This window comes from Armigeres subalbatus, chromosome 2, assembly GCF_024139115.2.
Source record: "Armigeres subalbatus isolate Guangzhou_Male chromosome 2, GZ_Asu_2, whole genome shotgun sequence".
NCBI classification, from domain to species: Eukaryota; Metazoa; Arthropoda; class Insecta; order Diptera; family Culicidae; genus Armigeres; species Armigeres subalbatus.
The window spans coordinates 114,034,953-114,057,803 of NC_085140.1; the positions used below are offsets into that span (position 1 = coordinate 114,034,953).

Consider the following 22,851-nt stretch of genomic DNA (forward strand, 5'->3'; position numbering starts at 1 on the left):
TCTTGAGGTTTAAGGCCCCCTAGAGCTAAGCGATTTCATCGCCGCGACAGCTAGTCGCCGTGTTGCTATCGTTGGGCCACTGCGGGCAATGTTCCTTTTATACTATCGACAGACATATGATTTCCACACAATAATTTTCGTATCACGCTGTACGCATACAGTGGCAAGATGACATACATCTTTTTTCACCGTTTTATCTATTTGACAGTTTGTTTCGAAACTGATTCTACCACTTTCCAAAACGATATTCTTCATCGAAATGTATAGAAATCATAAACTGGTACTGTAACGTCATATGAAAACGTCATAGTTTTCTAATTCTTCGTATAGGTATTTTAGCAGAAATATGCGAGTTCTTGCAAATATTCCGCAGGGCAATTATTTCTGCGGACGTTAACCACTCTATTCTATGGTTTGGGGTGATTTCAGTGCAAACGGCACTGATCGTTTAATTCATTTGGACATTTTGTAGGATAAAGCCAGCACCGTTCAATTGAGTCATAGAGATCCAATTTTGAATTTATCCAAAACAATGGTCCAAAACATTCTTCCCATCTGAAAAAAATAGTTGCTGACTAATGGCAAATCAAAAATCCCACATCCTTTCCAATCCCCAGACCTCATTCCAATTAAAACCCATGGGATCTTTGCACAAAATGTTCGAAATCCCACAATACAGAACTCAAACCATAGAATAACATGCAAAAGTGACGGTAGATCTTCCCGGAAACAACCCAAGAACTGGCAAAATCAATAGGAAGACATCTTCAGAGCATAATTGTAGCAAATAATGGGCTTACGAATAATTATGCTGCCAATGTTGTGAAAAATATCATCCGGAATTGCAGAAAAACGATTTTTACGCAGTCAGCTTGCAAATGTTTGTTTTTATTTCAAATGTCAAACGGCGTATTTGACATTTCAAACAACAAATTATGTTCTGTTTCGTACAATACAATGGTCGAAGGGCAGGGTACGGAAATCATCGTGCTATCGTGATACCAGCGTGATTCTGGGTGACAGACATATGGTTTTATGCTGAACAGTGATATTGGTATCATATATGTGTCACAAGTATTACGCTTCCATTCCAACAGCAACAGAATCGCAGTCACCAAGCGATAGAATCGCGTCGCGGTTGTCTCGTCGAGTTTGTTTGAGGGAACCTTTTCTTCGACGAACTTAAGATTAAATTTTTATTAAATCGTTTTAGAAACAAATGTACACTTTTGAATAAAATCTTTACCAAAATTTAAAAAAAACATATAAAAAAATTGTGTAGTTGTTGATAATTGAATGTTGTCACATACATAGTGTGTGCCCATTATATCATGGATTGTTTCACTAAGTCGAAGTCCCCTTTCCACTCCATACGTATTCAAATAAGACCTCGAAATAAAGTTATATTGGAAATATATTGTGTATATATTATACTTCAGAGCATTTTTTTAATAACATAATGTGTAAAAACGTACGAATTTGACCACGTGCAAACTTACATTCCACCACAATGTAATCCCTCCAGCTAATCTCTCCCGAGCATCGCTTCTCCACACCGAGAAGAGCTTTAATTGCATCATCACGGCACGGCCGAGCCGAGAGCTTTTTCCCAGCATCCTTTTTGCAAGGTCTTTCGCCCGTGCAGTTTTCCCTCCATCATCAATGGCCACTTCATCAGGGTCCACTCTCTCTGTCACTTTCTCTCCCGTTCTTGCTCTCTCTCCACCAGCTGCTCACGTGCTGAACACACCAAAGACTCTTAGCTGGTGGGAAACGGAAATGGGAAAAGAGTAACGGACTTTTCTCGCCAGTGATGGGAAGGGGTGAGAAGTTCTCCCATCCATGGAGCAATGGGCTCCCCCATTCCGACCGTGGAGCGAAACTCCGGAGAGCACAGAGTGACAAAATTTTCCTCCGAATATGGGCGTCATGTCATCTCGTCATGCATTCGTCGCTGTGCACGGGTGCTTTCTCCAAAAAATCATCTACTTTTTCCCGAAAGTTTTAGTTTAATAGTGATCCTCCTGCAGTAACTATTGTGCGTGGTCATCGGACGTCTCGGGGCGTGTTGAAGAAGTGCTTCGGGGGCTGTGCAGCGCTAGAAAAAGGAAGCAAGTTCTAATCTGTTTCCAATCGGCAACTGGCATACAGCTGGGCACGGACAGTAGGTTGAAATATCTCCTACAGGCAGCGCCCCCGGGGAAGTGTGTACGGATACGGAATCGGTCGTGAGTTTTTAGTTTTTTTCCCTTCTCGAGCTGCGAGGAGTATTAGGCACGGTACGGTTGTCGCGAACGTCATCACTCGTTGCGGTCGCGCTTACGGAAGGATGGAACGGGCCTCGAAGTTGCCTGAACAGATTTTCGTGTGGCTCGGGTAGTTGTTGTTGTTGGCCGTGTGGAATCGTCTTTTGGAACGGAAAACGCAAACGGAAGAAGGGACACGCTTAACCAGGCGAGCTTGTGCGAGGTGCTTCAAAGTTCATACACAAATCTACATTTTAGAGGACCTCGAAATGGAAAACTAGCAAGACTCGAAAATATATCTATAGCCAAACATACACTAACTCACTGCCTGGCGCCTAGCGAAGGATAATACTCCACACTCGTTGTACTCACATAGCAAACAATACAGTCAGTGTGACGAAAGCAGTCGACGACTTGAAAAAAAATACGTACACAAAGGATCTGAAGCGCCCAGATATCCCAACCGACGACGGTGAGGAACGAGGAATGAACTATTTTCGCCGTCCTGCCTGTAAACGAAAACAAGCTGTTTGCATCAGCAGCAGTCGCACGCTAAGGGAGCTTTTATGTAATTGTTGAAAACACCAATTTTCTCGTGCTGTGGTGCAGTGCGAGAAATCCCCAGAATTTCTGGACCACATTTGCGAGAGTGCAGATATCGGATCGGAATCTGTGAATGCCACGCGATAGGAAAAATCGGGAATATTTACATATAACTCTGTTACCCTGCCGTAGCCGCATGCAATTGAAAAGAATCGAACTGGGACATAACTAGTGGAAAGAATGTGCAACAGAGAATCGTGAAAAGAGGAAGTGGGAATGATGCTGACAGCAGCAATAGAACCAATTCAAAGGGGATGATTACAGTAATTCGAATGACGACAATGATGCTAGGACAGCGTGTGAAAACAAGGTCTGCAGCGAGTGAGACGAATGTGTGGAAATCTTTGTGTGGTTCGCAAATATAGAGCGAAAAAAAATCGTTAAAGCAAATAATAAGATTTCAGTGTTTATCGAGATTCGTTATTCTTTGTGTTCCAGTCCGACCGAATGCAATGTGATGAATTAAGATGATTGCTTGGGTTTAGCTTTCAAGAATATAATAGAGAAGAAAGTTCTATTTCTCAATAAAGAAAAAAAATCAAGGGTATCTCCTCTATTCCAAGAAAAGAAATATAAGGAAAGTGTGTGATGAGCTGTGAAAAAGGGTGGCATGAATAGCTGGCGAGTGATATACAATACTCACCCTTTGAATCGTGATAGGCCTAGTAGTTTTCCTCAACGTTCGTTGATTTGTTGTAAAAGCCTTCTCAAAGTAAGTGGTGCTAGTAGTTATATAAATAGTAGTTGCCTGGAGAAGAAACTCCGCCGCAGACACCATCGAGGACGTCGACGACTACGGCTGGTCAACGGTAGCGAATCGCATCTCCTGAACCAGTTCCCCGTGGCGTCCCCCAACAGTCAGCGCTCATTCTGGCAGCGTTACAGAAATCTCAGAGCCAGCAAAAACCACATCCGGAGCAGGATAAATCGTGTAACGGAAGTGCCTACAAACCAGCAAGCGCCAGCAACGGTTCTGCAGCCCTCGTCGAAGTCAGCGAAGGCGGCAGCCACAGCAGTGAAAACAAGAACACTTTATTACTACACTGCTGCTGTGTGATCGTTCAAATTACCCCAGTAGCCCCCGGGCGCAGCCACGTGACGACGACGGCTTCGTCCGCCAAAAAGCCCAGCTCAGGCGGTGACGATGGCGGAAGTGGAGCGCTAGCCACTGGTGCCAGTGGTCGCACTCCTGTTTGTCGCTGTAACACTCAATACAAACTATCGGATCTTAAGGCTCTGCAGCAACTACAGCAAAAGCAGCAGCAGCAGCAGCAACAACAACAACAGGGTGCAAGCGCTAACATCAATGTCTCCTCCACTACCACCGCTATCAGTGGTACCGCCCCCGGCAGCAGCACTGCTTTCGGAGGGCACCACCACCATCACCACCCGGCCACCACAGCGACAATGCAGCATCACTCTCATATCGGCAGTGCCCCGCAGAAACAGAGCCAAGAGTTAACGAACGAGGAACTGATCAAGTACCTCCAACAAATCAACGCCGACATCAAATGGATAGAGCAGCTAAAACAATACAAATACGAAATTGAGAAACTCTCTCATACTGATAAGACTGATGCCCGCAACATCAAACAGCAGCAACAACAACAGCAGCAGCAGCACCAACTCCTAAATGGTCATCTGGTCGGTCCGCCCTCGAAACCTAAACCGGATCTTTCGGCTCCTCCCTCCGGTCCGCGCCCTCAGACTGGTGCTACATCAAAGGGCGAATGTTTCGACCGAAGCCTCAAGCAGCGTCACTCGTCACGATCAGTCGATGAGCGCACCGCTCGTCGCGATGATGAAGACTTCGCGAAAGAAAGCAGCCACCAACGGCACTCTTCTGGTCCAAGCGATCTTCAACTGCTAAAAACGGATATCTCCGAATGGCTTCTCAATTTACCTCTCAAACGGAGTGTCGAGTTTTTGCAGAAAGCCAAATCCGCTCAACAGAAATTCGAGAAAGAGCAGCAAGAACAGGCATCTCATCAACTCTCCAAGAAACCGCTTCAACGGCAAACCTCCGGTGGAACATCTGGAGAACGTACCATCCATCGTCAACATTCCGGAGGAACCGGTGAAATCGCCCTCAGTAGAAACGACATTCTAGAATGGCTAAAGAAGCAACAAATTTTCAGCAAAGTTAACGAGGAGGCTGGTGCTCCGAAGAAATTCAAAGAAAAAGAAGAAATTCCTCTGCAGCACTTTGATCCTCCTAAAGCTACCCAGCAGAAATCGAGTGGATCTAAATTACAGAAACGACATTCACTTGGTCCAAACGAAGAATTCTTTCACAGAAGTACCACCGAATGGATTCAGTATCCCCTGAAGCAGCTCAAAAAGCATACGTTCGATGCAGTTCCACAGAGCAGCTGTACCGACATTCGCCGTAAAGATCGAGATCGCAGCGAACACTCGCATCACCGAGAACGAAAACTTCGTCATTCTGCCAGCGAAGTTGTATCTTCTTCGCATCTGGACCATCCTCCAACTCGTGTTGCGCCTCAAAAACCAGAACGAACTTTCCGCTACCAATCGAAAGACCGCAGTGATCCGCATTCCCAATTTATCCCGTCCCAACAATACTCTACCCAGCAGGCACCAACCTCATCCACCGCCCCCGTCACCACCAGTGCTCCCAAACACTCGCGTCGCGAACGTTCCCGGCGCAACAAAACCCAACGCTCGGCCACCGTCAGCGACATCAACCACATCAACAAGCAACCCTCCCAACACCACCACCCGTACCCTGCCTCGCGATCCACCGAACGCAGCCAATCCCCTCCGAAATGCACCGATCCCTTCTGTTCGGCCCAATCCCTCTGCAACGATCCCAACTGCTACATGTACGACTACTACGACACCCCGAGGTGCGCCTCTCTCCCACGGGTCAAAACCACCACCCCTCCAACCACCACCAAGTGCGGCCCTCTCTGCTACGAATGCAACAACAAGTGCAACTCTCTGCCCCGCTGCACCGACGCTCGCTGCACGGCCTTCGCTGAACAAGCCCATCAAGTAGACTCAACGCAAAAGATCAAAAGTAATTCACTGCCACGAAACGCCGAAATGGCCCAGAAGCGGTTGTCCCGTGAGGAATCGCGCAGCTCGCTGCCCCGGTCGCGAACCAAAAAGCGATCAACCTCGTGCGGGAACGGTAAGCTAACCAAGTCCGTGTCGGCCGCATCGCTCAACTCGCGCAGGAGGCGCAACCGGTCGGTGCACTTCAGCGAAACCATGCTGCGGGAGGTGTGCCAAAACCGCAAGCTGATACAACCGACGGAACCGACCCCGTCGGGTGCGGCACCGATGCAGCCCAACATCCAGATGCTGTACAACTTCGTCGAGGGGGTGCTCAGTGCCTGGGTGGACGACGAGGACGAGCACAACAAGTCCGGACCGGACTCGGAACCGGAACGGGGTGCGGTCATGAAACCGATGCACCGCTGCAACCGGATACGCTTCCAGACGATCAAGCGAGTGGTGAACGAAGCGGCGGAGCTGAAGGGATCGTCCAAGCTGGGGAACTCGCGGTACCGGCATCGGCACTGGCGCGGGACGGCCAAGGACTGCAACGAGCGGTTCCTGCGGAAGGTAGGTGTTAGTGGGGGATTCATGTGGTGTGGGGAATGGGATGTTTTAATTTGGAGAGTGCTTTTAAATCTGAAACGCAATCTTTGGAGAGAGTTATTTATTTTGAATGATGTTTACCTACTGGTATTGAATTTATGCTCAGTTAGTGATTCTTGAGACTTATTGAAGATTTTACGAAGAAAAAATATCTGTGAAAAATGAGTCGAATTCTGAAGTTTGATTCCACAAGGTTCATATTCTCAGCATTATAAATTAGTAGCAAAATAAACTCATAATAACACACTTTAAAGCAATTCCCTTCATAATAATTCACCGAATTTGTTTTCATTGAATAAATCTTACAGCTTTTTAGCAGAATCAGTCCAAATTAATTTCTACATAGTTATTGTTATCATTCCAAGCTAAATTTATAAAAATATTCTTCTTGTGGGCATTCCATCAACACAGGAAACAAACTCTCGTACTGGATTCGATGCAATCCACGGAGTAATGTGATCAGATCATGCTTATCCACAAAGACACAAATTTTCATGATGGCGTCCCACCAACAACGCCGGGGAAGAAACTTTTGCATTCAATTCATTGACCTTGCAAGCAGGAGATCTACCACGCACCATTTTGATCATTCTGTTCCACAAGAACACCATTCTTCTTGCGGGCGTCCCACCAATGCAGAGGAAAATACTTGTGCACTCAATTCATCGCCATAACATGAGGGTGTTCCACTACGTTACTTTGTGATCACTTTGAACCACAAAACACATTTTTCTTGTGAGTGATTTATCATCGCAAAGAAAGAAACTTTTGGATTCAATCTATTGCCGTAACATGCATGCCCTCCACCACACATAATTGTGATAATTTTGATTCAAAATACACCATCCATCTTCCGAGCGTCTCACCAACTCAGAGAAAGAAAATTTTGGATTCAATTCATTGTCATAACAAGAGTGTGTCCCACTACACTAGTTTGTGAACATTTTGATCCACAAGCGTCTTTTCATCCCAAAGAAAGATATTTTTGGATTGAATTTATTGCCCTAGCATGTATGTCCTCCGCCACACAGAATTGTGATAATTTTGGTACAAATTAACACCAACTTACCAACTCAGAGGAAGAAACTTTTGGACTCAAACCGTAATCGGCAGTAGCTCCATCACGCAGAATTGTGATCATTCGAATCCACAATAACACCATTCTTCTTGCGCCGTCAATTCATTGCCATAACATGAGGGCGTTCCACTACGCTGAATTGGGATCATTTTGATCCACAAGAACACATTTTTCTTGTGAGCGTCTAATAATCGCAGAGACAGAAACTTTTTGATTCAATTTATTGCCAAAACATTCTTCTTTCGAGCATCTCACCAACGCAGAGGAAGAAACTTTTGGACTCAATCCATAATAGACGGGAGCTCGCAGAATTGTGATCATTCTTATCCACAATAACACCGTTCTTCTTGCGGGTGTCCCACTAACACAGATAAGGAAACTTTTGCACTCCATTTATTGCCATAACAGGCGAGACCTCCACCACGCATAAATGTCATAATTCTGAACCTCAAAAATACCATTCTTCTAACGGGCGTCTCACCAACGCAGAGGAAGAAACATAAGCACTCAATTCATTTCCATAACATGAGGGCATCCCACTACGCCAAATTGTGATTATTTTGATCAACAACACCACATTTTTTTTCTTTTGGGCGTCTCATCATCGCAGAGAATGGAACTTTTGGATTCAATTCATTGTCATAAAAAGTGAGCGCTCCACCACACAAAATTGTGACCATTTTAGTTTACAACAACACCATTCTACTTCCGAGCGTCTCACCAACGCAGAAGAAAAAACTTTTGGAAACAACCCATAATAGACGGGAGCTCACCACGCAGAATTATGATCATTCTATTCCACAAGAACACAATTTTTCTTGCGAGTGTCCCATCAACGCAGAGAAAAAAACTAGTGCACTAAATTCATTGTCATAACATGGAGGCGTCCCTCTACGCTGAATTATGATCATTTTGATCCACAAAAACACATTGTTTCTTGTAAGCGTCTCATCATCAGAGAGAAGGAAAATTTTGGATTCAAATCATTACCACAGCATGCGAGTGCTCCACCACACAGAATTGTGATCATATTGATTAACAACAACACCATTCTTCTTCCGAGCGTCTCACCAACGCATAGGAAGAAATTTTTGGACGCAATTCATAATAGACGGAAACTCCACTAGGCAGAATTGTCATCATTCTGTTCCACAATAACGTGCGGGCGTCCCACTAACGCAGATGAAGAAACTTTTGCGCTCCATTCATTGCCATAGCAGGCGAGGAAAATACTTTCTGACTCAATGAATTGCCATAACATACAGGCGTCCCACTATGCAGAATTGTGATCATTTTGAACCACAATAACACCTTTCTTCTTGTGAGTGGCCCACCAACGCAGAGTAAGAAACTTTTGGGCGTCCACAACGAGGAATTGTTTTAATTTTTATTTTTTTATTTAATTAATAATTTTAATTTGCAACAACACGGGCAAGAGCTCCACTTCGCAGAATAGTCATCATTCTGATATACAAAAATATCATCCTTCTTACAAGCGTCCCATCAATGCAAAGGAAAAAAATCTTTTCAGACTCAATTAATCAATTAACATGGAAACACCCCACTATGATCAATTGTGATAATTTTGGTCCACAAACATAAATTTGTGTATTCAAATCCTTGTTGTAACATGCGTTTGTCGCTCCACGCAGAATTGTAATCATTTTGATCCATAATAACTCAATACTTCTTGTGAGCGTCTCACCAATGCAGAAGAAGAAACTTTTAAACTCAATCTATTGCCATAACTCAGAATTGGGATCATTCTGATCTTCAATAAAATCATTCTCCTTACGGGCGTCCCACTAACTTAGAGGAAACAACCCATTTCTTCCATGCCTACTTTTGTCGGTTGTTACAAATATGCAATCGTAAGCTGTACTTACCTCAATCAACTGATTTTATCATTTGTCTGCCAGCCCGACTAAAACGAACCAAATTAGCGACATCAGAAATCATTCCGTATGACATATGAAACAAAGAAAATAAACAAAAAAATGGCAGAAAACAAATGCCACGAATTCTTATTGATAGGCCAAATATACGGACCAGTAGTATGGCAGCAAGTTCAATTCTTCCACCAACTTCGATTTAATGACGTCGTGTGGTATGTATTTGTGGTAGGAGACTTGATTACCGCGATAAACTTGTTGATTGATATTTCATTAGCTTTGATCGGTGAGACGAGCAACCTAAGCTCAAAGTGAAAGGGATTATGATGAAGGTCAGAGTCAAAAGTAGGCGCAATCGAGCGACAAGTAAAAAACCGTATAGAAGTTGAAAATTGAGCAGAAGACCATTGAAGAACAATTGTTCTTTTTTGATTTTTCCCCTCTGAAACAACATTGAGATTGTTGAGCAATGAGCACAACGTAATTGAAATATTGCAAAAACAAAAAAATATTGGGAAAAATATATTAAGCTCTTTCAGTGGAATGAATTAAACCGTCTACGACGAATTAAGTACTGTCCAGTCGAGTCAAGTACGAGACACTGAAGACGACCACACAGTTGTGGTCGAAATACGTATCTGCAAAGATAACCAAAAAAATATATTTTGTTTGTCTTAATTTATGTGAATTTTGATATTTGGATCAGTTCTTCATTCGTCGTAAATTCCAAAGCCAGGGGCACTTGGAAGGGGGGTGGTCTTGAAATGTCCACTCTCAAGTCCAACTTTAGGACCTTCTAGCTAAATTTAAAAATGGTTCAGTTTAATTAAAGAATGAATATCACGACTAACATTGATAAAACTTGGAACTTAAAATTAAAAATTTAAGTAATATTTAAGTAACATGAACGAAACATAGATGAACAATTTTAGTGCAAGTTGATAGAAATCCGAAACCAGTCTACAGTAGAGATCCAGGTATCCATTGGTGGCCTTGATGCAGGACCTGTTGTCGTCGAGTGCGCTGCTCTCCGGAGAAGCTAAAATTGGCTTAAGGCGAGGACCATACCGCAGAAGTCTTCAATCTAACCTTTAATTCGAAGAGATTTCCGAAAACTTGTGCTAGATTGACCGCAGATTTATCCAACAGTTAACTAGACTAAGCAAAAAGCCTGGTAACTATCGAAAACAATATAAAATTAGATCACGGTTATTCAGCTGGAGAACTTTATTTAAGTTTTCGAAGGCAGCATTTTCAAAACCTGCGGTGCTGCAAGAAACGACCAGGGGATAGATGTAGCGGGCTAAGCGACGTTGGGGAGGTGTTCACAGCTGACCTTATTGGAATCCATAGTTAAGATTGAAGAAGGGGGCTCAGAACCTGAGTTAAGGTTCCCGAGTTGCCCGGTCACCTTGGGAGAATTCAAGGAAAGCCCGAGCGTCGCGAGTTAAGGGTCTTTCTTGAGCTTATCCTCGGGATGCCCGTGAAACCGTTTGAATTAGATGTTTCTGTATAAGCCACCATCTTTAAGGAAACTGATGAGGGCAATGATGCTGTCTGCATCTGCATCATCCGTATGGGCGTTCCTGTCCCTAGAATTTGGGGCATCGGCATACATAATTTTCCACAGTGTTGTGGACTCCGCAAACGTCGCAAATAGGCCGGAAGGGGCTCCCCCAAAGTTGTGCGAGAACAGCCGAGAGACGATTTGGTGGTCCTTTAGGTTGCTCAGGTCCGTCCAGAAGACCACTTCTTGATTTTTCGCAGCTGTCCAGTAGTGGAAGCTCTGCATGGCATTTCCCAGTTGTCTCGTACTGTCTTCCTAATCCTGGTTTCTACGTCTCCCACAGGGACGGTTGACGCAAATCGCCGACCTTGAAACCGATTCCGGCAAGATAATCGGCCGTGGTGTTGTCAGTTACTGCGCAGTGCCCCGGGATCCAAGCAAAAATCGTATTCGGGTGAATGCTTGCTAGGATGCCTTGGATCCAGGGGTGTTTAGGCGTTTCGCTCTGAGTGCGGAGATAACTCTAGCAGAGTCGGATAGGACGAAGATGGACTTTGTGGACGGATAGGTGGCGGCAATGAGAGCTGCAGCTGCTACGGCCGAGAAAATGGTATAGATGTCCGAAAGACTGACAAAAAACAAATCTTTAAGTATTACCAATTGTATAAAGAAATATCTTAAATTTGAGTCAAAATTTCCGGAATCTCCTCTTAAATAAGATTAACTCGTCGTATGCCAAGTATATCACTGATAACAATCCTAGCCCTCCATATTACTTTGTCAAGAACTATGTTGAGTTCCAGTACTGGAAACAGTCGTGATCGCCATAAAACAAGCAGCAAGCACTTTTTTCTATCTGTAAAAAAAAACAAATAGAAGTATCGTGGCAATGAGACCTGGTTGCTGCGTTACTGCTAAAATAATTTGGGCTCTTTGATCTTTTTCGCATGATGAGCACTAATGAAAAGAAATTGTGCTTTATTTAGTGGGTATTTACATTAATTCAAATATAAATAGATTCATGCAAATAGCATTGACTAGTTGATATTTTGATCATATTTCCTCAAATCACTGAGTGGTAAGTTATAATAAAAATAACAGAAAAGCAGATAGAGCAGAGATGTCACACAATGTTCACAAATATGTCCTGCTCAATCTCTTTAAAAACACGATGGAAGGTATTCAACAAAAAAAAAACAATTGTTATATTATGACAGGCCACAGAAATGTGCAATAGGGAGCGGAACCATTTGGGCAGCACCCCCTATTCCCGTCAGCAGCCTTAATAACTCGACTGCGTTCCAACCTAACGGTTTGATTTTTTGTACATGGTTTGTTTCTGTCGACATCTAGTGATGCACAAAAAATCAAGCCATTTGGTTGGAACGCGGTCGAGTTATTAAGGTTGCTGACGGGAATATGGGGTGCTACCCAAATGGTTCCGCTCCCTATTGCACATTTCTGTGGCCTATCTTAATATGAAAATTAGTTTTTTTTGTAGAATGCCTTCCATCGTGTTTCTAAAGAAAGTGAGCAGGATATATTTGTGAACATTGTGTGACATCTCTGATTGAAATTGCGAAATTTTGGCATTGGTCGAGTAGCGGCTACGTAGCTCTTTGAGAGTTTCGATGGTTATCAAGGTCGCCCATGAAACCCGTCGTGGTCAAAAGTGGTCAGACGAAATTACAATCCCATCGGACTACAAGCCATATATTTGTTTTTTTGGTTACCTCACTAATCGCAAAACTCATTATCTATAACTTCAAGTCAATTAGTCCTATGCTAATTGACTCCAGGGCACAACTCAGCATTTTATCGCGCTACTGTTGTACATCTACCAGTACCTACGAATGCACGTTACATCACTTGCTGAATTATAAAATATTCCTTCCATCAATAAATTTATCGCCCTTTTCAGCAATTAAATAATTGTTGGAACCAAACCGAATCAATTCGACTGATTGCTTCTCCATCAGGCTAGTATTGGGCAATTTTCTTGAATGTGGACTGTTCTATCATTGTTAACGGTGAAGGTTTAAGTTTCTTCACGACCATTAGTTCTGCTTCAACATTTCGATTAAACATTAAATTTTGACATTTTTTAAATTTTCTAATGATGTTTGTGATACAACAATTCGCACTCGCAAAATACACAACCCTTGCACCGAAATCGCCCACTACTCTATCAGCATGTCAACACCACTTCAGCGCACACAGTGACCTCCCCCCTTTCGGAATGATTCACATACGTGTCAAAGCTCATAATTGCATTCCCAATTACGCATCCATTCAGCTGGAAATGGCTACCAATCGGTACCAGCAGCAGCAGCAGCAGTGAAGCAAACATGCATAAAAGTTCCGGGGTTGCATAAATTATGACACACTTGCTACAATGTGTAGCTATTTGCAGTTTATTGCGTCAGATGGAAATCGCTCCCACTTCGGTGATGTATTTTTGAATACAGTCACCATTGGTACCTACGTTTTCATATGTAGTACTTTTGTTTGTCGTAATGTAATGAAAGAATATTCTTACAGGTTTAAAAAACAAAGTTCATGTTATTCCACTCTGTATCTTGATAACCGTTGTTCGAACTCACTTTGTTACGTTGTAGTGTTTTACTCTTACAGACTTCCAGGACAAACTACAGGACCTTTAACTTAATTAGTTCCATGTACTGAATGATTACATGAAAAGCATCTGCAAATCAAATACAAGAAATCCAGCCATTTGGATGAAATGGGAATAATAGAGACCGCAATAAATTTATATACAGACTTTCCTTTTATTCTGATTCTGATTTTATTCCTGATGAGTAATAAAAATCGAGTCTGCGAGTAATAGTATTGTTCAAACAAATTTAGGTTATGAATAGGAACCTCACAATTCTTTGGAATTTTAGAATAACAATCCGCATCTTTTGAGAATGATTCGCTAAGTTATTTGCTTTCGAAAGCAATAATGCAATGGCAACCCTAATTACGATCATTCTGACCGGTGCCTGATGAACGTAATAACCGTACTTCCTGCTTGCCTCCCAGTATAGCCTTCCAGTCCCACAGTGCGACGACCTTTAGTGGAAAACATTAAAACTGATTTACATTATATCCTTCATGATTACATTATTCGATAATTGATTACCAACCAGTCAAAATGGGCGGAAAAAATAGCTACATTTTTTGTGGTTTGCCATCCGGACTTTGCGGTTCTGTGATGGATTAATTGCCGATTCTTGTCAAGTACCGTAATTGGTTTGTTAAGGTAAAAAAAATATTTGTTTTTTTTTATTCGTATTTCATCAGTAGAAGCAAATGTTTCTGTTTCACTCCTGAGTTCACAGTAAATTCGTTAACACTGCAAATGTTAACGAAAGAACTTTTTTTTATTCCATACTTTATTTGATAGGCACTCTGTGTTTCTTAACCGCTACTGTGCCGTGATCTACTGTGGTATTCTGCTGTACAGAATCCACACAGAATCTATTTTTAAACATTCTTTGCTGTTGTCATTGCCGGGTCCATCTCATCGTTAGTCCATTGTGTCCATTTGTCCATATCGTATATCCAATTGCTCGTTGCATTGTTCCGTTTAGGAATAGGAAAGAAATAGAAATTCAATCTGCAAAGGGTTTATGAAAGGTATTGATTCTTCTTCTTCTTATTGGCATTACATCCCCACTCTGGGACAAAGCCGCCTCGCAGCTTAGTGTTCATTAAGCACTTCCATTTCATCATTATCATTTTTGCATTCGTATATCAGGAGGCTAGCACGATAATTCTTTTATGTCCAGGAAAGTGGAGACAATTTCCAATCCGAAAATTGCCTTGACTGGTACCGGTAATCGAACCCAGCCACCCTCAGCATGGTCTTGCTTTGTAGCCGCGCGTCTTACCGCATGACTAAGGACGTATTGATTAGTCATGCCAAATACTAATACTTTTTCGCGAGCCAGAATTAAGTTCGATGACGTATGCCAAGTTCGTATGCTTCATCAATGGTTTTTTAATCAAACGAAAATCTCTTGTTGGATTTTATCTACCCTAGATCTATTTTTTTTCCAAATTTTGAAATTTTTTTTTTCCAATTTCGTTTATTTGGTAGGCTCAGGCGTGTATAACACTTTACGGAGCCATTGTTTTTGTGATATATACAATCAATATCATTTTATTATACGGTTAGTAAGAGGGGTTAGAAGCCAGCGTACTCGTGGTGACTCGAGGTTAGTTTACAATGCTCAAGGATGGACGGGGCTTAGGATTTGGGATCAGGAAATATCAGCTTCTCATCCGGGCATTTGGCGTCAGTGACGATGTGGCGTGTCGTCGTGCTCGAGGAATGGTTCGACTGGGAGCATCTTCCGGATGGCAAGAGCTATAGAGCTCTACGGAACAAAAAGGCAGAGACAGAACAAAAAAAAACTTTAAAGAAAGAAAAAAAAAACAAAATGTTAGATTTTTATGTCAGAAGCACAAAGAAAACTATAAATGGCCTGCATAAAATTTTGAAATTGCGCGGTATTCCTAGCTTCAGTTATATTTTCATTTCAAGCGATTTATTGTCAATTAGAAGTGGCGTAAAAGCAAAGTCGTTGGCACAGCTGAGCATTTCCTCTTCACTATTTGGTGCTCGTTTGCCAGTTTCAAAGCCACATTCTTATTATTTCCAGTAATGATATTTCAATACTAACACACCAAAAAATTATTAATGTTACAGGTGACGTAATGGAAAAAACTGACACAATACCACAAGACGTAATATGAATTGAGATGTATTTTTCAGTCAATTTGGATGCACACAAAAGTTTCAGTACAATCGCCACAGTTTTAATGAAAAACAAACTGAAATTTACATCCATCGAACACAAAGCACAGCAACCGGTGCGAAGAACGTATGAAACGACAACACACGCACCCAACAGCCAAGCAGCCGACGGGTTGATGCAATGAACAGAGCATGCGCAGAAGAATGTAGAACTTGTTTCACTTTGAACTCTCTCTCTTCATGAAGCGGTGCTGGCTGTGTGGTAGCGTGAGTGGCGCTCACGCAGTGAACTAATGTTCGATTCCCGTCTGGTACTTTATCGTTTTTGTTGAAATAATACAGCCGTGTAAATTTAAAAGTGAACTTAGTTTTCACATTTATCATGACACAATTTCTCGTCAATAATGATGCTCGTGGGTGTCGGTCTCGAAGCATCTAAAGTTACATGGCTTTTTCGAAGTGTGCACCTTTCAGATAATCTACATATAGTGGATTCTTGTTGACTTTGATTATGTGGTCCGACTGAATAAATTTTTCACATACCCCTTTAATCTGATCAATCCAATTCCAATTTATTTTTTTACCAGGAATCATTTGCAAAAAAAACGCTTTAGCTTTTGGTACAAGCCCTTTGTAATTTACATAAACAGTTCTACTCCGGCAGTAAGGTGGGAAGGAAAAATGTGATCCCCGACGGAAAAAAGAGCGAGAACGAAGCGTTTTATTATGGCTTCTTGGTGGGGGCTGCCTAGGCTAGATGTACCAGTCGTAGCTATAGCACCAGTTGTCGCGCTAGTGCTTTATATGCCAAATGGCCAATAAAATCACCGCAACCAAGTTCATATCGATAAAGCATATTCATATGATACGAAAACACCTTTGATTGCCTCCAAAACAAGCAAAGTATAATTGTAAAAATCGATTTTGCTTAATTTTTGACATCCTTTGCACCAGTTCACAGTGGCGGGCCCTCATACAAATGCCGGACAAAACCTGAGATTGCGTTCAAATCTTCACCACAGAGTAATTTTGAAACATTGAATTCATTTTGAGGTTAAAGTGGTTATCCGACATAGTTTATGTTATCCAAGATCTCCCGCAAGCCCAGGCCCTAGGATCTAGAACAAAGACAGCGTCCTCATTCTAACATTGCTCCAGTCAATTTCCCGCTTTGGCGCAGCTATGCGCAATTCATCAAACTAACCACCGAAAAGTAGACAAAAAAATAGATTTCAATACATAATACCAGATCTTTTCGAATCTTTCCCCAAAAAGTTTTGCCGAATTTTATTTTCCCATACATATTTTACGGAATGATCTTCAACAAGACACCAATAATTTAATTTACAAGCTACAATCAAAAATATTTGGAACTAGAGGAAATGACGGCTTTGGCAGGTTTTGTTCTATTATTGGCAGGGGATTTATCTATAACCAATTATGTTCAAATTTGGCCTAAACATTCTTTGCATATACTGCACGGAAAGATCTCTTTCTCTTTCGTTCTTCATAAATTTTGACGTTTACTGTCCTTGTTGTTTTCTTTTTTTTTTTTGAAGCGAGAAAGAGACACAGCAGCCCGTGCAGTGCCCTATACAAGTGAGATAAACATGTTTGCATGGCTTGTTATGATTCGATTTGACTATTGGCCCAGGGTTGAACACAGTGGAGAAAGATACTCCATTCGGCGTAGGCACATCAAGGAGGAGCTGTAATCCATCAAGTATCAAGTAGTAATGATTCGAAGAGGTTTTTACTTCTTTTTTATCCTTGTTGGTTATCTATGGATCAATCAAGGCAACTCATTTTGCACTCACCGCATAAAAACAACGGCAGCACTGTATACGCATATTTCTATTCATGTGTGTTTGACAGAACATGTCTACGGTGGCACAATCTGTTCATTTCATAGCGGCAGTTTTTGCTTATTGATTGGTCCATTAAGAGCGATTTCTGCAAACCACTTTTGTCGGACCGAACTGTGAATGTTAATTTCAGGTGTGCGAAATGCAATTCCCATAATTTGCTGAAATTTGCTCCAAATTATCCTATCTTTTTGCACAGAACCTTTGAAGTTTTTACAATCGTGATTCACACGATCGAAAACTTGATTTTGACCTACACTGACTAAACACGCTTTGGTTTTGTTCAATTCACGACATTTAGTAATTACTCTTCGTACACACTTCAAACTATGAACGCAAGATAAATTGAACATAAAAGCTGTTTGCCCAACCCCTTAATTCGAAAAATCACGACAGAATCCAAAACTGGCTGCCACAATGGTCATCTTAGCCCTTACTTTCCGGTTTTGACCAAACAAATGTCAATAAATAGAAACAATTTACCCTGCGTTAAGCTATCCTCACTTTCGTGTCTACCAAATTTCTGCCTAACACGAGAACTTATCAGAGAAAAAAATAATGTTTGGCGAAACGATGTTCGTTGGGTCTACTAGTTTTCATAAATCGAAATATTCATATTCTAAAATTAATTTAATTTAAAATTAAACTTTTATTGACTCACCTATTTATTCACCGACAATCGCGTCCAATCTTGCACTGATTTGTTTGTTCACCGACCGCACACATCACAATCCCGAGTTATTCCTCGATTATTCTGCGTCCTAAGCGAACGCGTCCAATCTTGCATTCCAATGGGGGGCTGTAATCAGATAGGCGATTAACCAGTTGAACTGTTGTATTCACTTAAGGCGACCTTCACCATCATCCTGCAGTTTTTGGTTTGATATTACGAAACCTTAAATGGTAATGAGATTATTATTATTATTTATTCAGACTAGGGGTAATAAGATAGACATAACTATTGGGAATTCCTTCAGATATTCCTTCAAGCATTCTTTCAAAAATTTCTCCAGAAATTTAAATTTAATATAAATGATTGAATTTCTCAAACAAATGATTCAAATCTCATGCTTAGAATCATATGAATGTAATTGATTTCTTCTAATAGATTTTATATTTTGTTGATGACTCAAATGCAATCGTGATAGTTGATTCTGCTGCAACATACAACTATTCTTTATCACACCAAACCTTTAAATCTTCGGCAAACTACCGCAATTAGCCACATTAATAAAAACAAACATCGACGAAAAGGAATCGATCAATGCAGTTACGTCCCAATGATTCTAGGCGCGAGAAATGCTTCCCAAGGCATGCTGTAGCTAAGCAAGCGTCGGATTTTTTTTTGAGTTCGCTTTATTGTATGAATCGCTCGCAATGATCTTATAAATTTTCGAGGTGAAGATCAGTTGGCTATTGTGGCAACCTTAAAAACCTTTTGAAAAAACTTATTCGTTTTATTTCCAAGATGTATTTTTTATGAAAATCCTCTGGAAATGGCATCTCACTAATTCCACGCGTAGTTTCCGAATCGTCATGTAGAATCCACTCAAAACAATGGAAATCGCGAGATCCAAGAAAACCATGAGTTTACTTACAATACATTTTGTATAATATGTCGCCAAAATAGCAACTTAATTTGTTTGTCATAAAACGAGTTTTTTTAAATGCGCAATGTTGTTTTAAAACAACAAACCGAAAATACGTTTAATGTTAATAATTTCAATGGTTATTTACGTTAAAAATATTTCCGACGATTTCTAAAAAAATCGCCTTGCGCCTTTAAGGGTTAAAATAATTTTCGCAACTTAATTTGGTTGTTAGAGGTATTGGGAATTTTACATACCTTGAATATATCTATCTATTATAGAAACTTAATCTAAATTCAAAATTTCATGAATTTTTGCGCACGGGAACTATTTTAAGTCAATTTGGAAAAACCTAATTATTTGGCCTATTGAACACCCCTAACTTGATTTTATTATATGCCACGCTTTCAACCTGTGAGCTAACTGTCAAACAGTCAAATTTCTAAGAACTTTTAAAAATGATTTTAGATTTCAAATTTAGGGCCTACGAGTGTTAAAAAAAATATCCAATTTGCATCGAGCGTTGAATATTCCCTGTTGAATGTCTTTATATTCCCTGTTCGATGGGACAGTTTTCGTGTGCCGGAAGACTTGAGGGACTTGAGTAAAGCTGGCGCCATCTTCTGAGGCATCGGAATCGTTCCGCTCAAATTCCATTTCGGGCAATTAAAATAACATGACTTGCCTAGTTGAAATATCACTCAAAACTGAGTTTCGTACCATGAATAATTTGGCTTTAACTACTCTGATGCCTGTGTCTTTTAAGTTAAATATTCTTTACGTAAAATTTTCAACTAAATTCATTTGTACTCCAAATAAAATTTAGTCTGTAATATTATAATCAAATGAAAATCATGAAATCGGCCAATCAAAATCAAAATCATATCTTTGTATTTGACAGCTTTTTTGCATGCCTTTCTTATCCATCAAATGTCCACCTTTATCGACAAGATTTTAGCTTATTGTCCTCCTTTTTATAAATTTCATATAGGGTAAATCACTACTTGGGCCTATGGACCCGGTTCCCGGCTCACTGCACAGAAAACTAATGATTCATACTGTTTGAAAGTCGTAGGTTTATGGTTGATAATTTTTAAAAAGTCTCCCATTTATTTTTCATAATACTCAATATTTTTCAATCACTTGTTTTACTCCTAATTGATCCAATTGTAGAAAATAAAAATGTAGATTTCAAAATCTCGTTCTCCGATGCCACACCACTGAGCCGGAGTGATTCTTTCCACTTTTACAAAACGGTATCATCAAATAAACACCTACCTGAAAATCGTCCTAGTGCTCGTTACAATCATTGCTTCAAGCTTTTAATCACCACACCATAATTCTTAGAACACGCACTTCAATTTAATCACTAGAACGTATCACTAGAGCTTATATAAACATAATTAGAATACATTTAAAAATGTATTCTCAAACCGAACAAAAAATCACCTCGGCCCAAAAACTTCTAGCCGCACCGTGCTGCCAAAAGGCCAGGGGAATGAAAATGATCCTTCATCGTTAATAGGAAAACTGTCTAATACGTTGACGCTATCATGTTATTTATAATTTTCTCGATTTCAAAAGGTGAAAAAAATATTGTTTTTAAGTATTTGGAAGAAATTTGGATGAGTAAATATATCTTCTCAACTAAATAAAAATGATTATAAATAATACCATCTGGCATCTTGTTGTCGTGGAACGTGCATATTTTTGTTTACGTCGCATTTTCTACCGTCCCCAGAGAGAATGCGAGAAAAATGTTGAAAGATTGAGTGAAATTTTGCTTAGGCCGGGAACTGGTTTTATGATATGCCGGAATGGAAATCGCTATGACTGAAATGAGTGCTGCACCTCGTTAATTTAAATCAAATAAAAGCTTTTTTGAACGATATTTAGCACGAATAGCTATTTTTTAAGCAGAAGTGAACCCCAATGCAGTATTATACAGCCCACAAAATTCAGGAAAAGTTGATTCCTGTCATATATATCAATTGAATAATGCAGTCGTACGCATGTTAGGCCGGGAATGGGGTAAGAAACCCTAGTCACCCTTCTCCTGGTATTCTTTCGAAAATTCATTTATCCAGGGATTCCTCCAAAGATTCCATCAAAAATCCTCCGCAAATTCTTCTAAAATTAATCCAGAACTTCTTTCTCAGATTCCCCTGAAACTCTTTCGTAAATTGAAGGAGAAAATATATAGATAATCCTCTGGAATTTAAGTCAAGAAAACTTTCAAATCGATAATAAATTGCTTCGGGTATTTTTTCAAAAACTCCTGTTGGATTTGTTCAGGTATTTTTCACAAATGTTTTCGGTATTCTCGTTGAATAATATATTTTCCAAAATTTCCCTCAGTAATCCTTTTCGGAAACTCGTTTGAAAACTCCTTAAAAAATTCCTTCCGATTTGTTTTAAGCCCCTGTGAGAATTCATTTATGATTTTCTTCAGAAATTGTTTTAGAAATTTCCCCTCGTGGACTTTCTAAATTCCTTCAGAAACTCATTAAGAACTTCTTCGAAAACATTATTGGTAATTTTTTCGGATGTTCAAGGTATTGCTTCGAAATTTTTTTTCTGGTTTTTTTTTTGATTTTTTCTAAAAACCATCTTGTATGATTTCCTTTGGAGATATTTTTAGGAATCTCTTCAGAAATTCCTCTTGAAATTCTTTCAGGATTCCCTTCAGGAATTTCTCCGGAACTTCCTACAATGATTCGGAATTATTGCAGTAACTTCTAAAGAATTCCCTAATGGACTTTCGTAAGAATTCCTAAAGGAATTTTCGAAGAAATTTCCTCATGTTATTACAAAACTCTTCCAAAAATTCCTACGGGAAATCTTTCGGCAATTCCTTCTTCTAAAACATCTCCAGCTCATTTTGATGTGTATACATATATTTAAAGGAAAATATTGGAATTGATGGGTTACGTGCCTCATTTGCTCCAGATTAAATACGTTGGTGACAAAAATCAAAGGTCCTTCCGATAAAGATGGCTGTCCCGGAGTTTCCTCCAGTAATGTTAACAATAATATTGTTTAGAAAGTAACGAAAAAATCAAACTCGTGGTCTCCAATAAGAAAAATATCAATTTGAAACAAAATGTTTTCACAAATATTTGTTAACCGCTGCTTTAGAGCTATGAATCCGGGGACGTATAATTCACACGAGTAATATCGCCGGCAGTTTACCTCTTTTCTTGAGTTCGATGAAAACTCCACGCACAGAATTCCTGAATTGTCTTTTGGATTCTACACTATTTTGACAGTGCTGTCCAAATTTTACGGTAGTCTACCTCCGGCGGAAGATTGAAGATGCATACGAAATGCAAGCATAAATAATGGGCTTGCTCGCAAAATAAAAATTTTCTAGAAATCCAGAAGCATTTCCGCAAAATTTTGAATAACTAGCCTTGAACGTTCGAAATAAAAAGCCGCTCAAATTAAGAACAACTTTCCATATCAAATCAAAAGAATGCCACTGAGAAATTGAAAGAATTATCCATTCAAAATTTCCTAAGAGTTGGTCCAATAGTTTATGATTAAGAATCTACAAATTTGCTACAACCACTTTCTCAATTTTCATTTAACATATTCATCTGTTGCAACATTGATACGTTGAATGTTCCAAATCTCATTTGAGTGTTTACGGGTTGAAATGTTTCAAATTTGCTAC

At 40.3% G+C, this 22,851-nt stretch overlaps 1 protein-coding gene across 2 annotated transcripts in view; it reads left to right on the forward strand.

The window, feature by feature from the left end:
• Positions 1 to 22,851, forward strand: part of LOC134210688 (protein still life, isoform SIF type 1) — a 426,260-nt gene that overhangs the window by 185,254 nt on the left and 218,155 nt on the right. Inside the window, exon 1 of one of the 2 annotated variants that reach the window (XM_062686894.1) lies at positions 1,998 to 6,443. The exons of the other annotated variant lie outside the window; for it this stretch is intronic. Coding sequence (XP_062542878.1) covers positions 4,257 to 6,443 — 2,187 coding nt within the window. The 5' untranslated portion in view covers positions 1,998 to 4,256. Of the gene's footprint in view, positions 1 to 1,997; positions 6,444 to 22,851 lie in introns of those variants that run through there. 2 annotated transcript variants of the gene reach the window in all.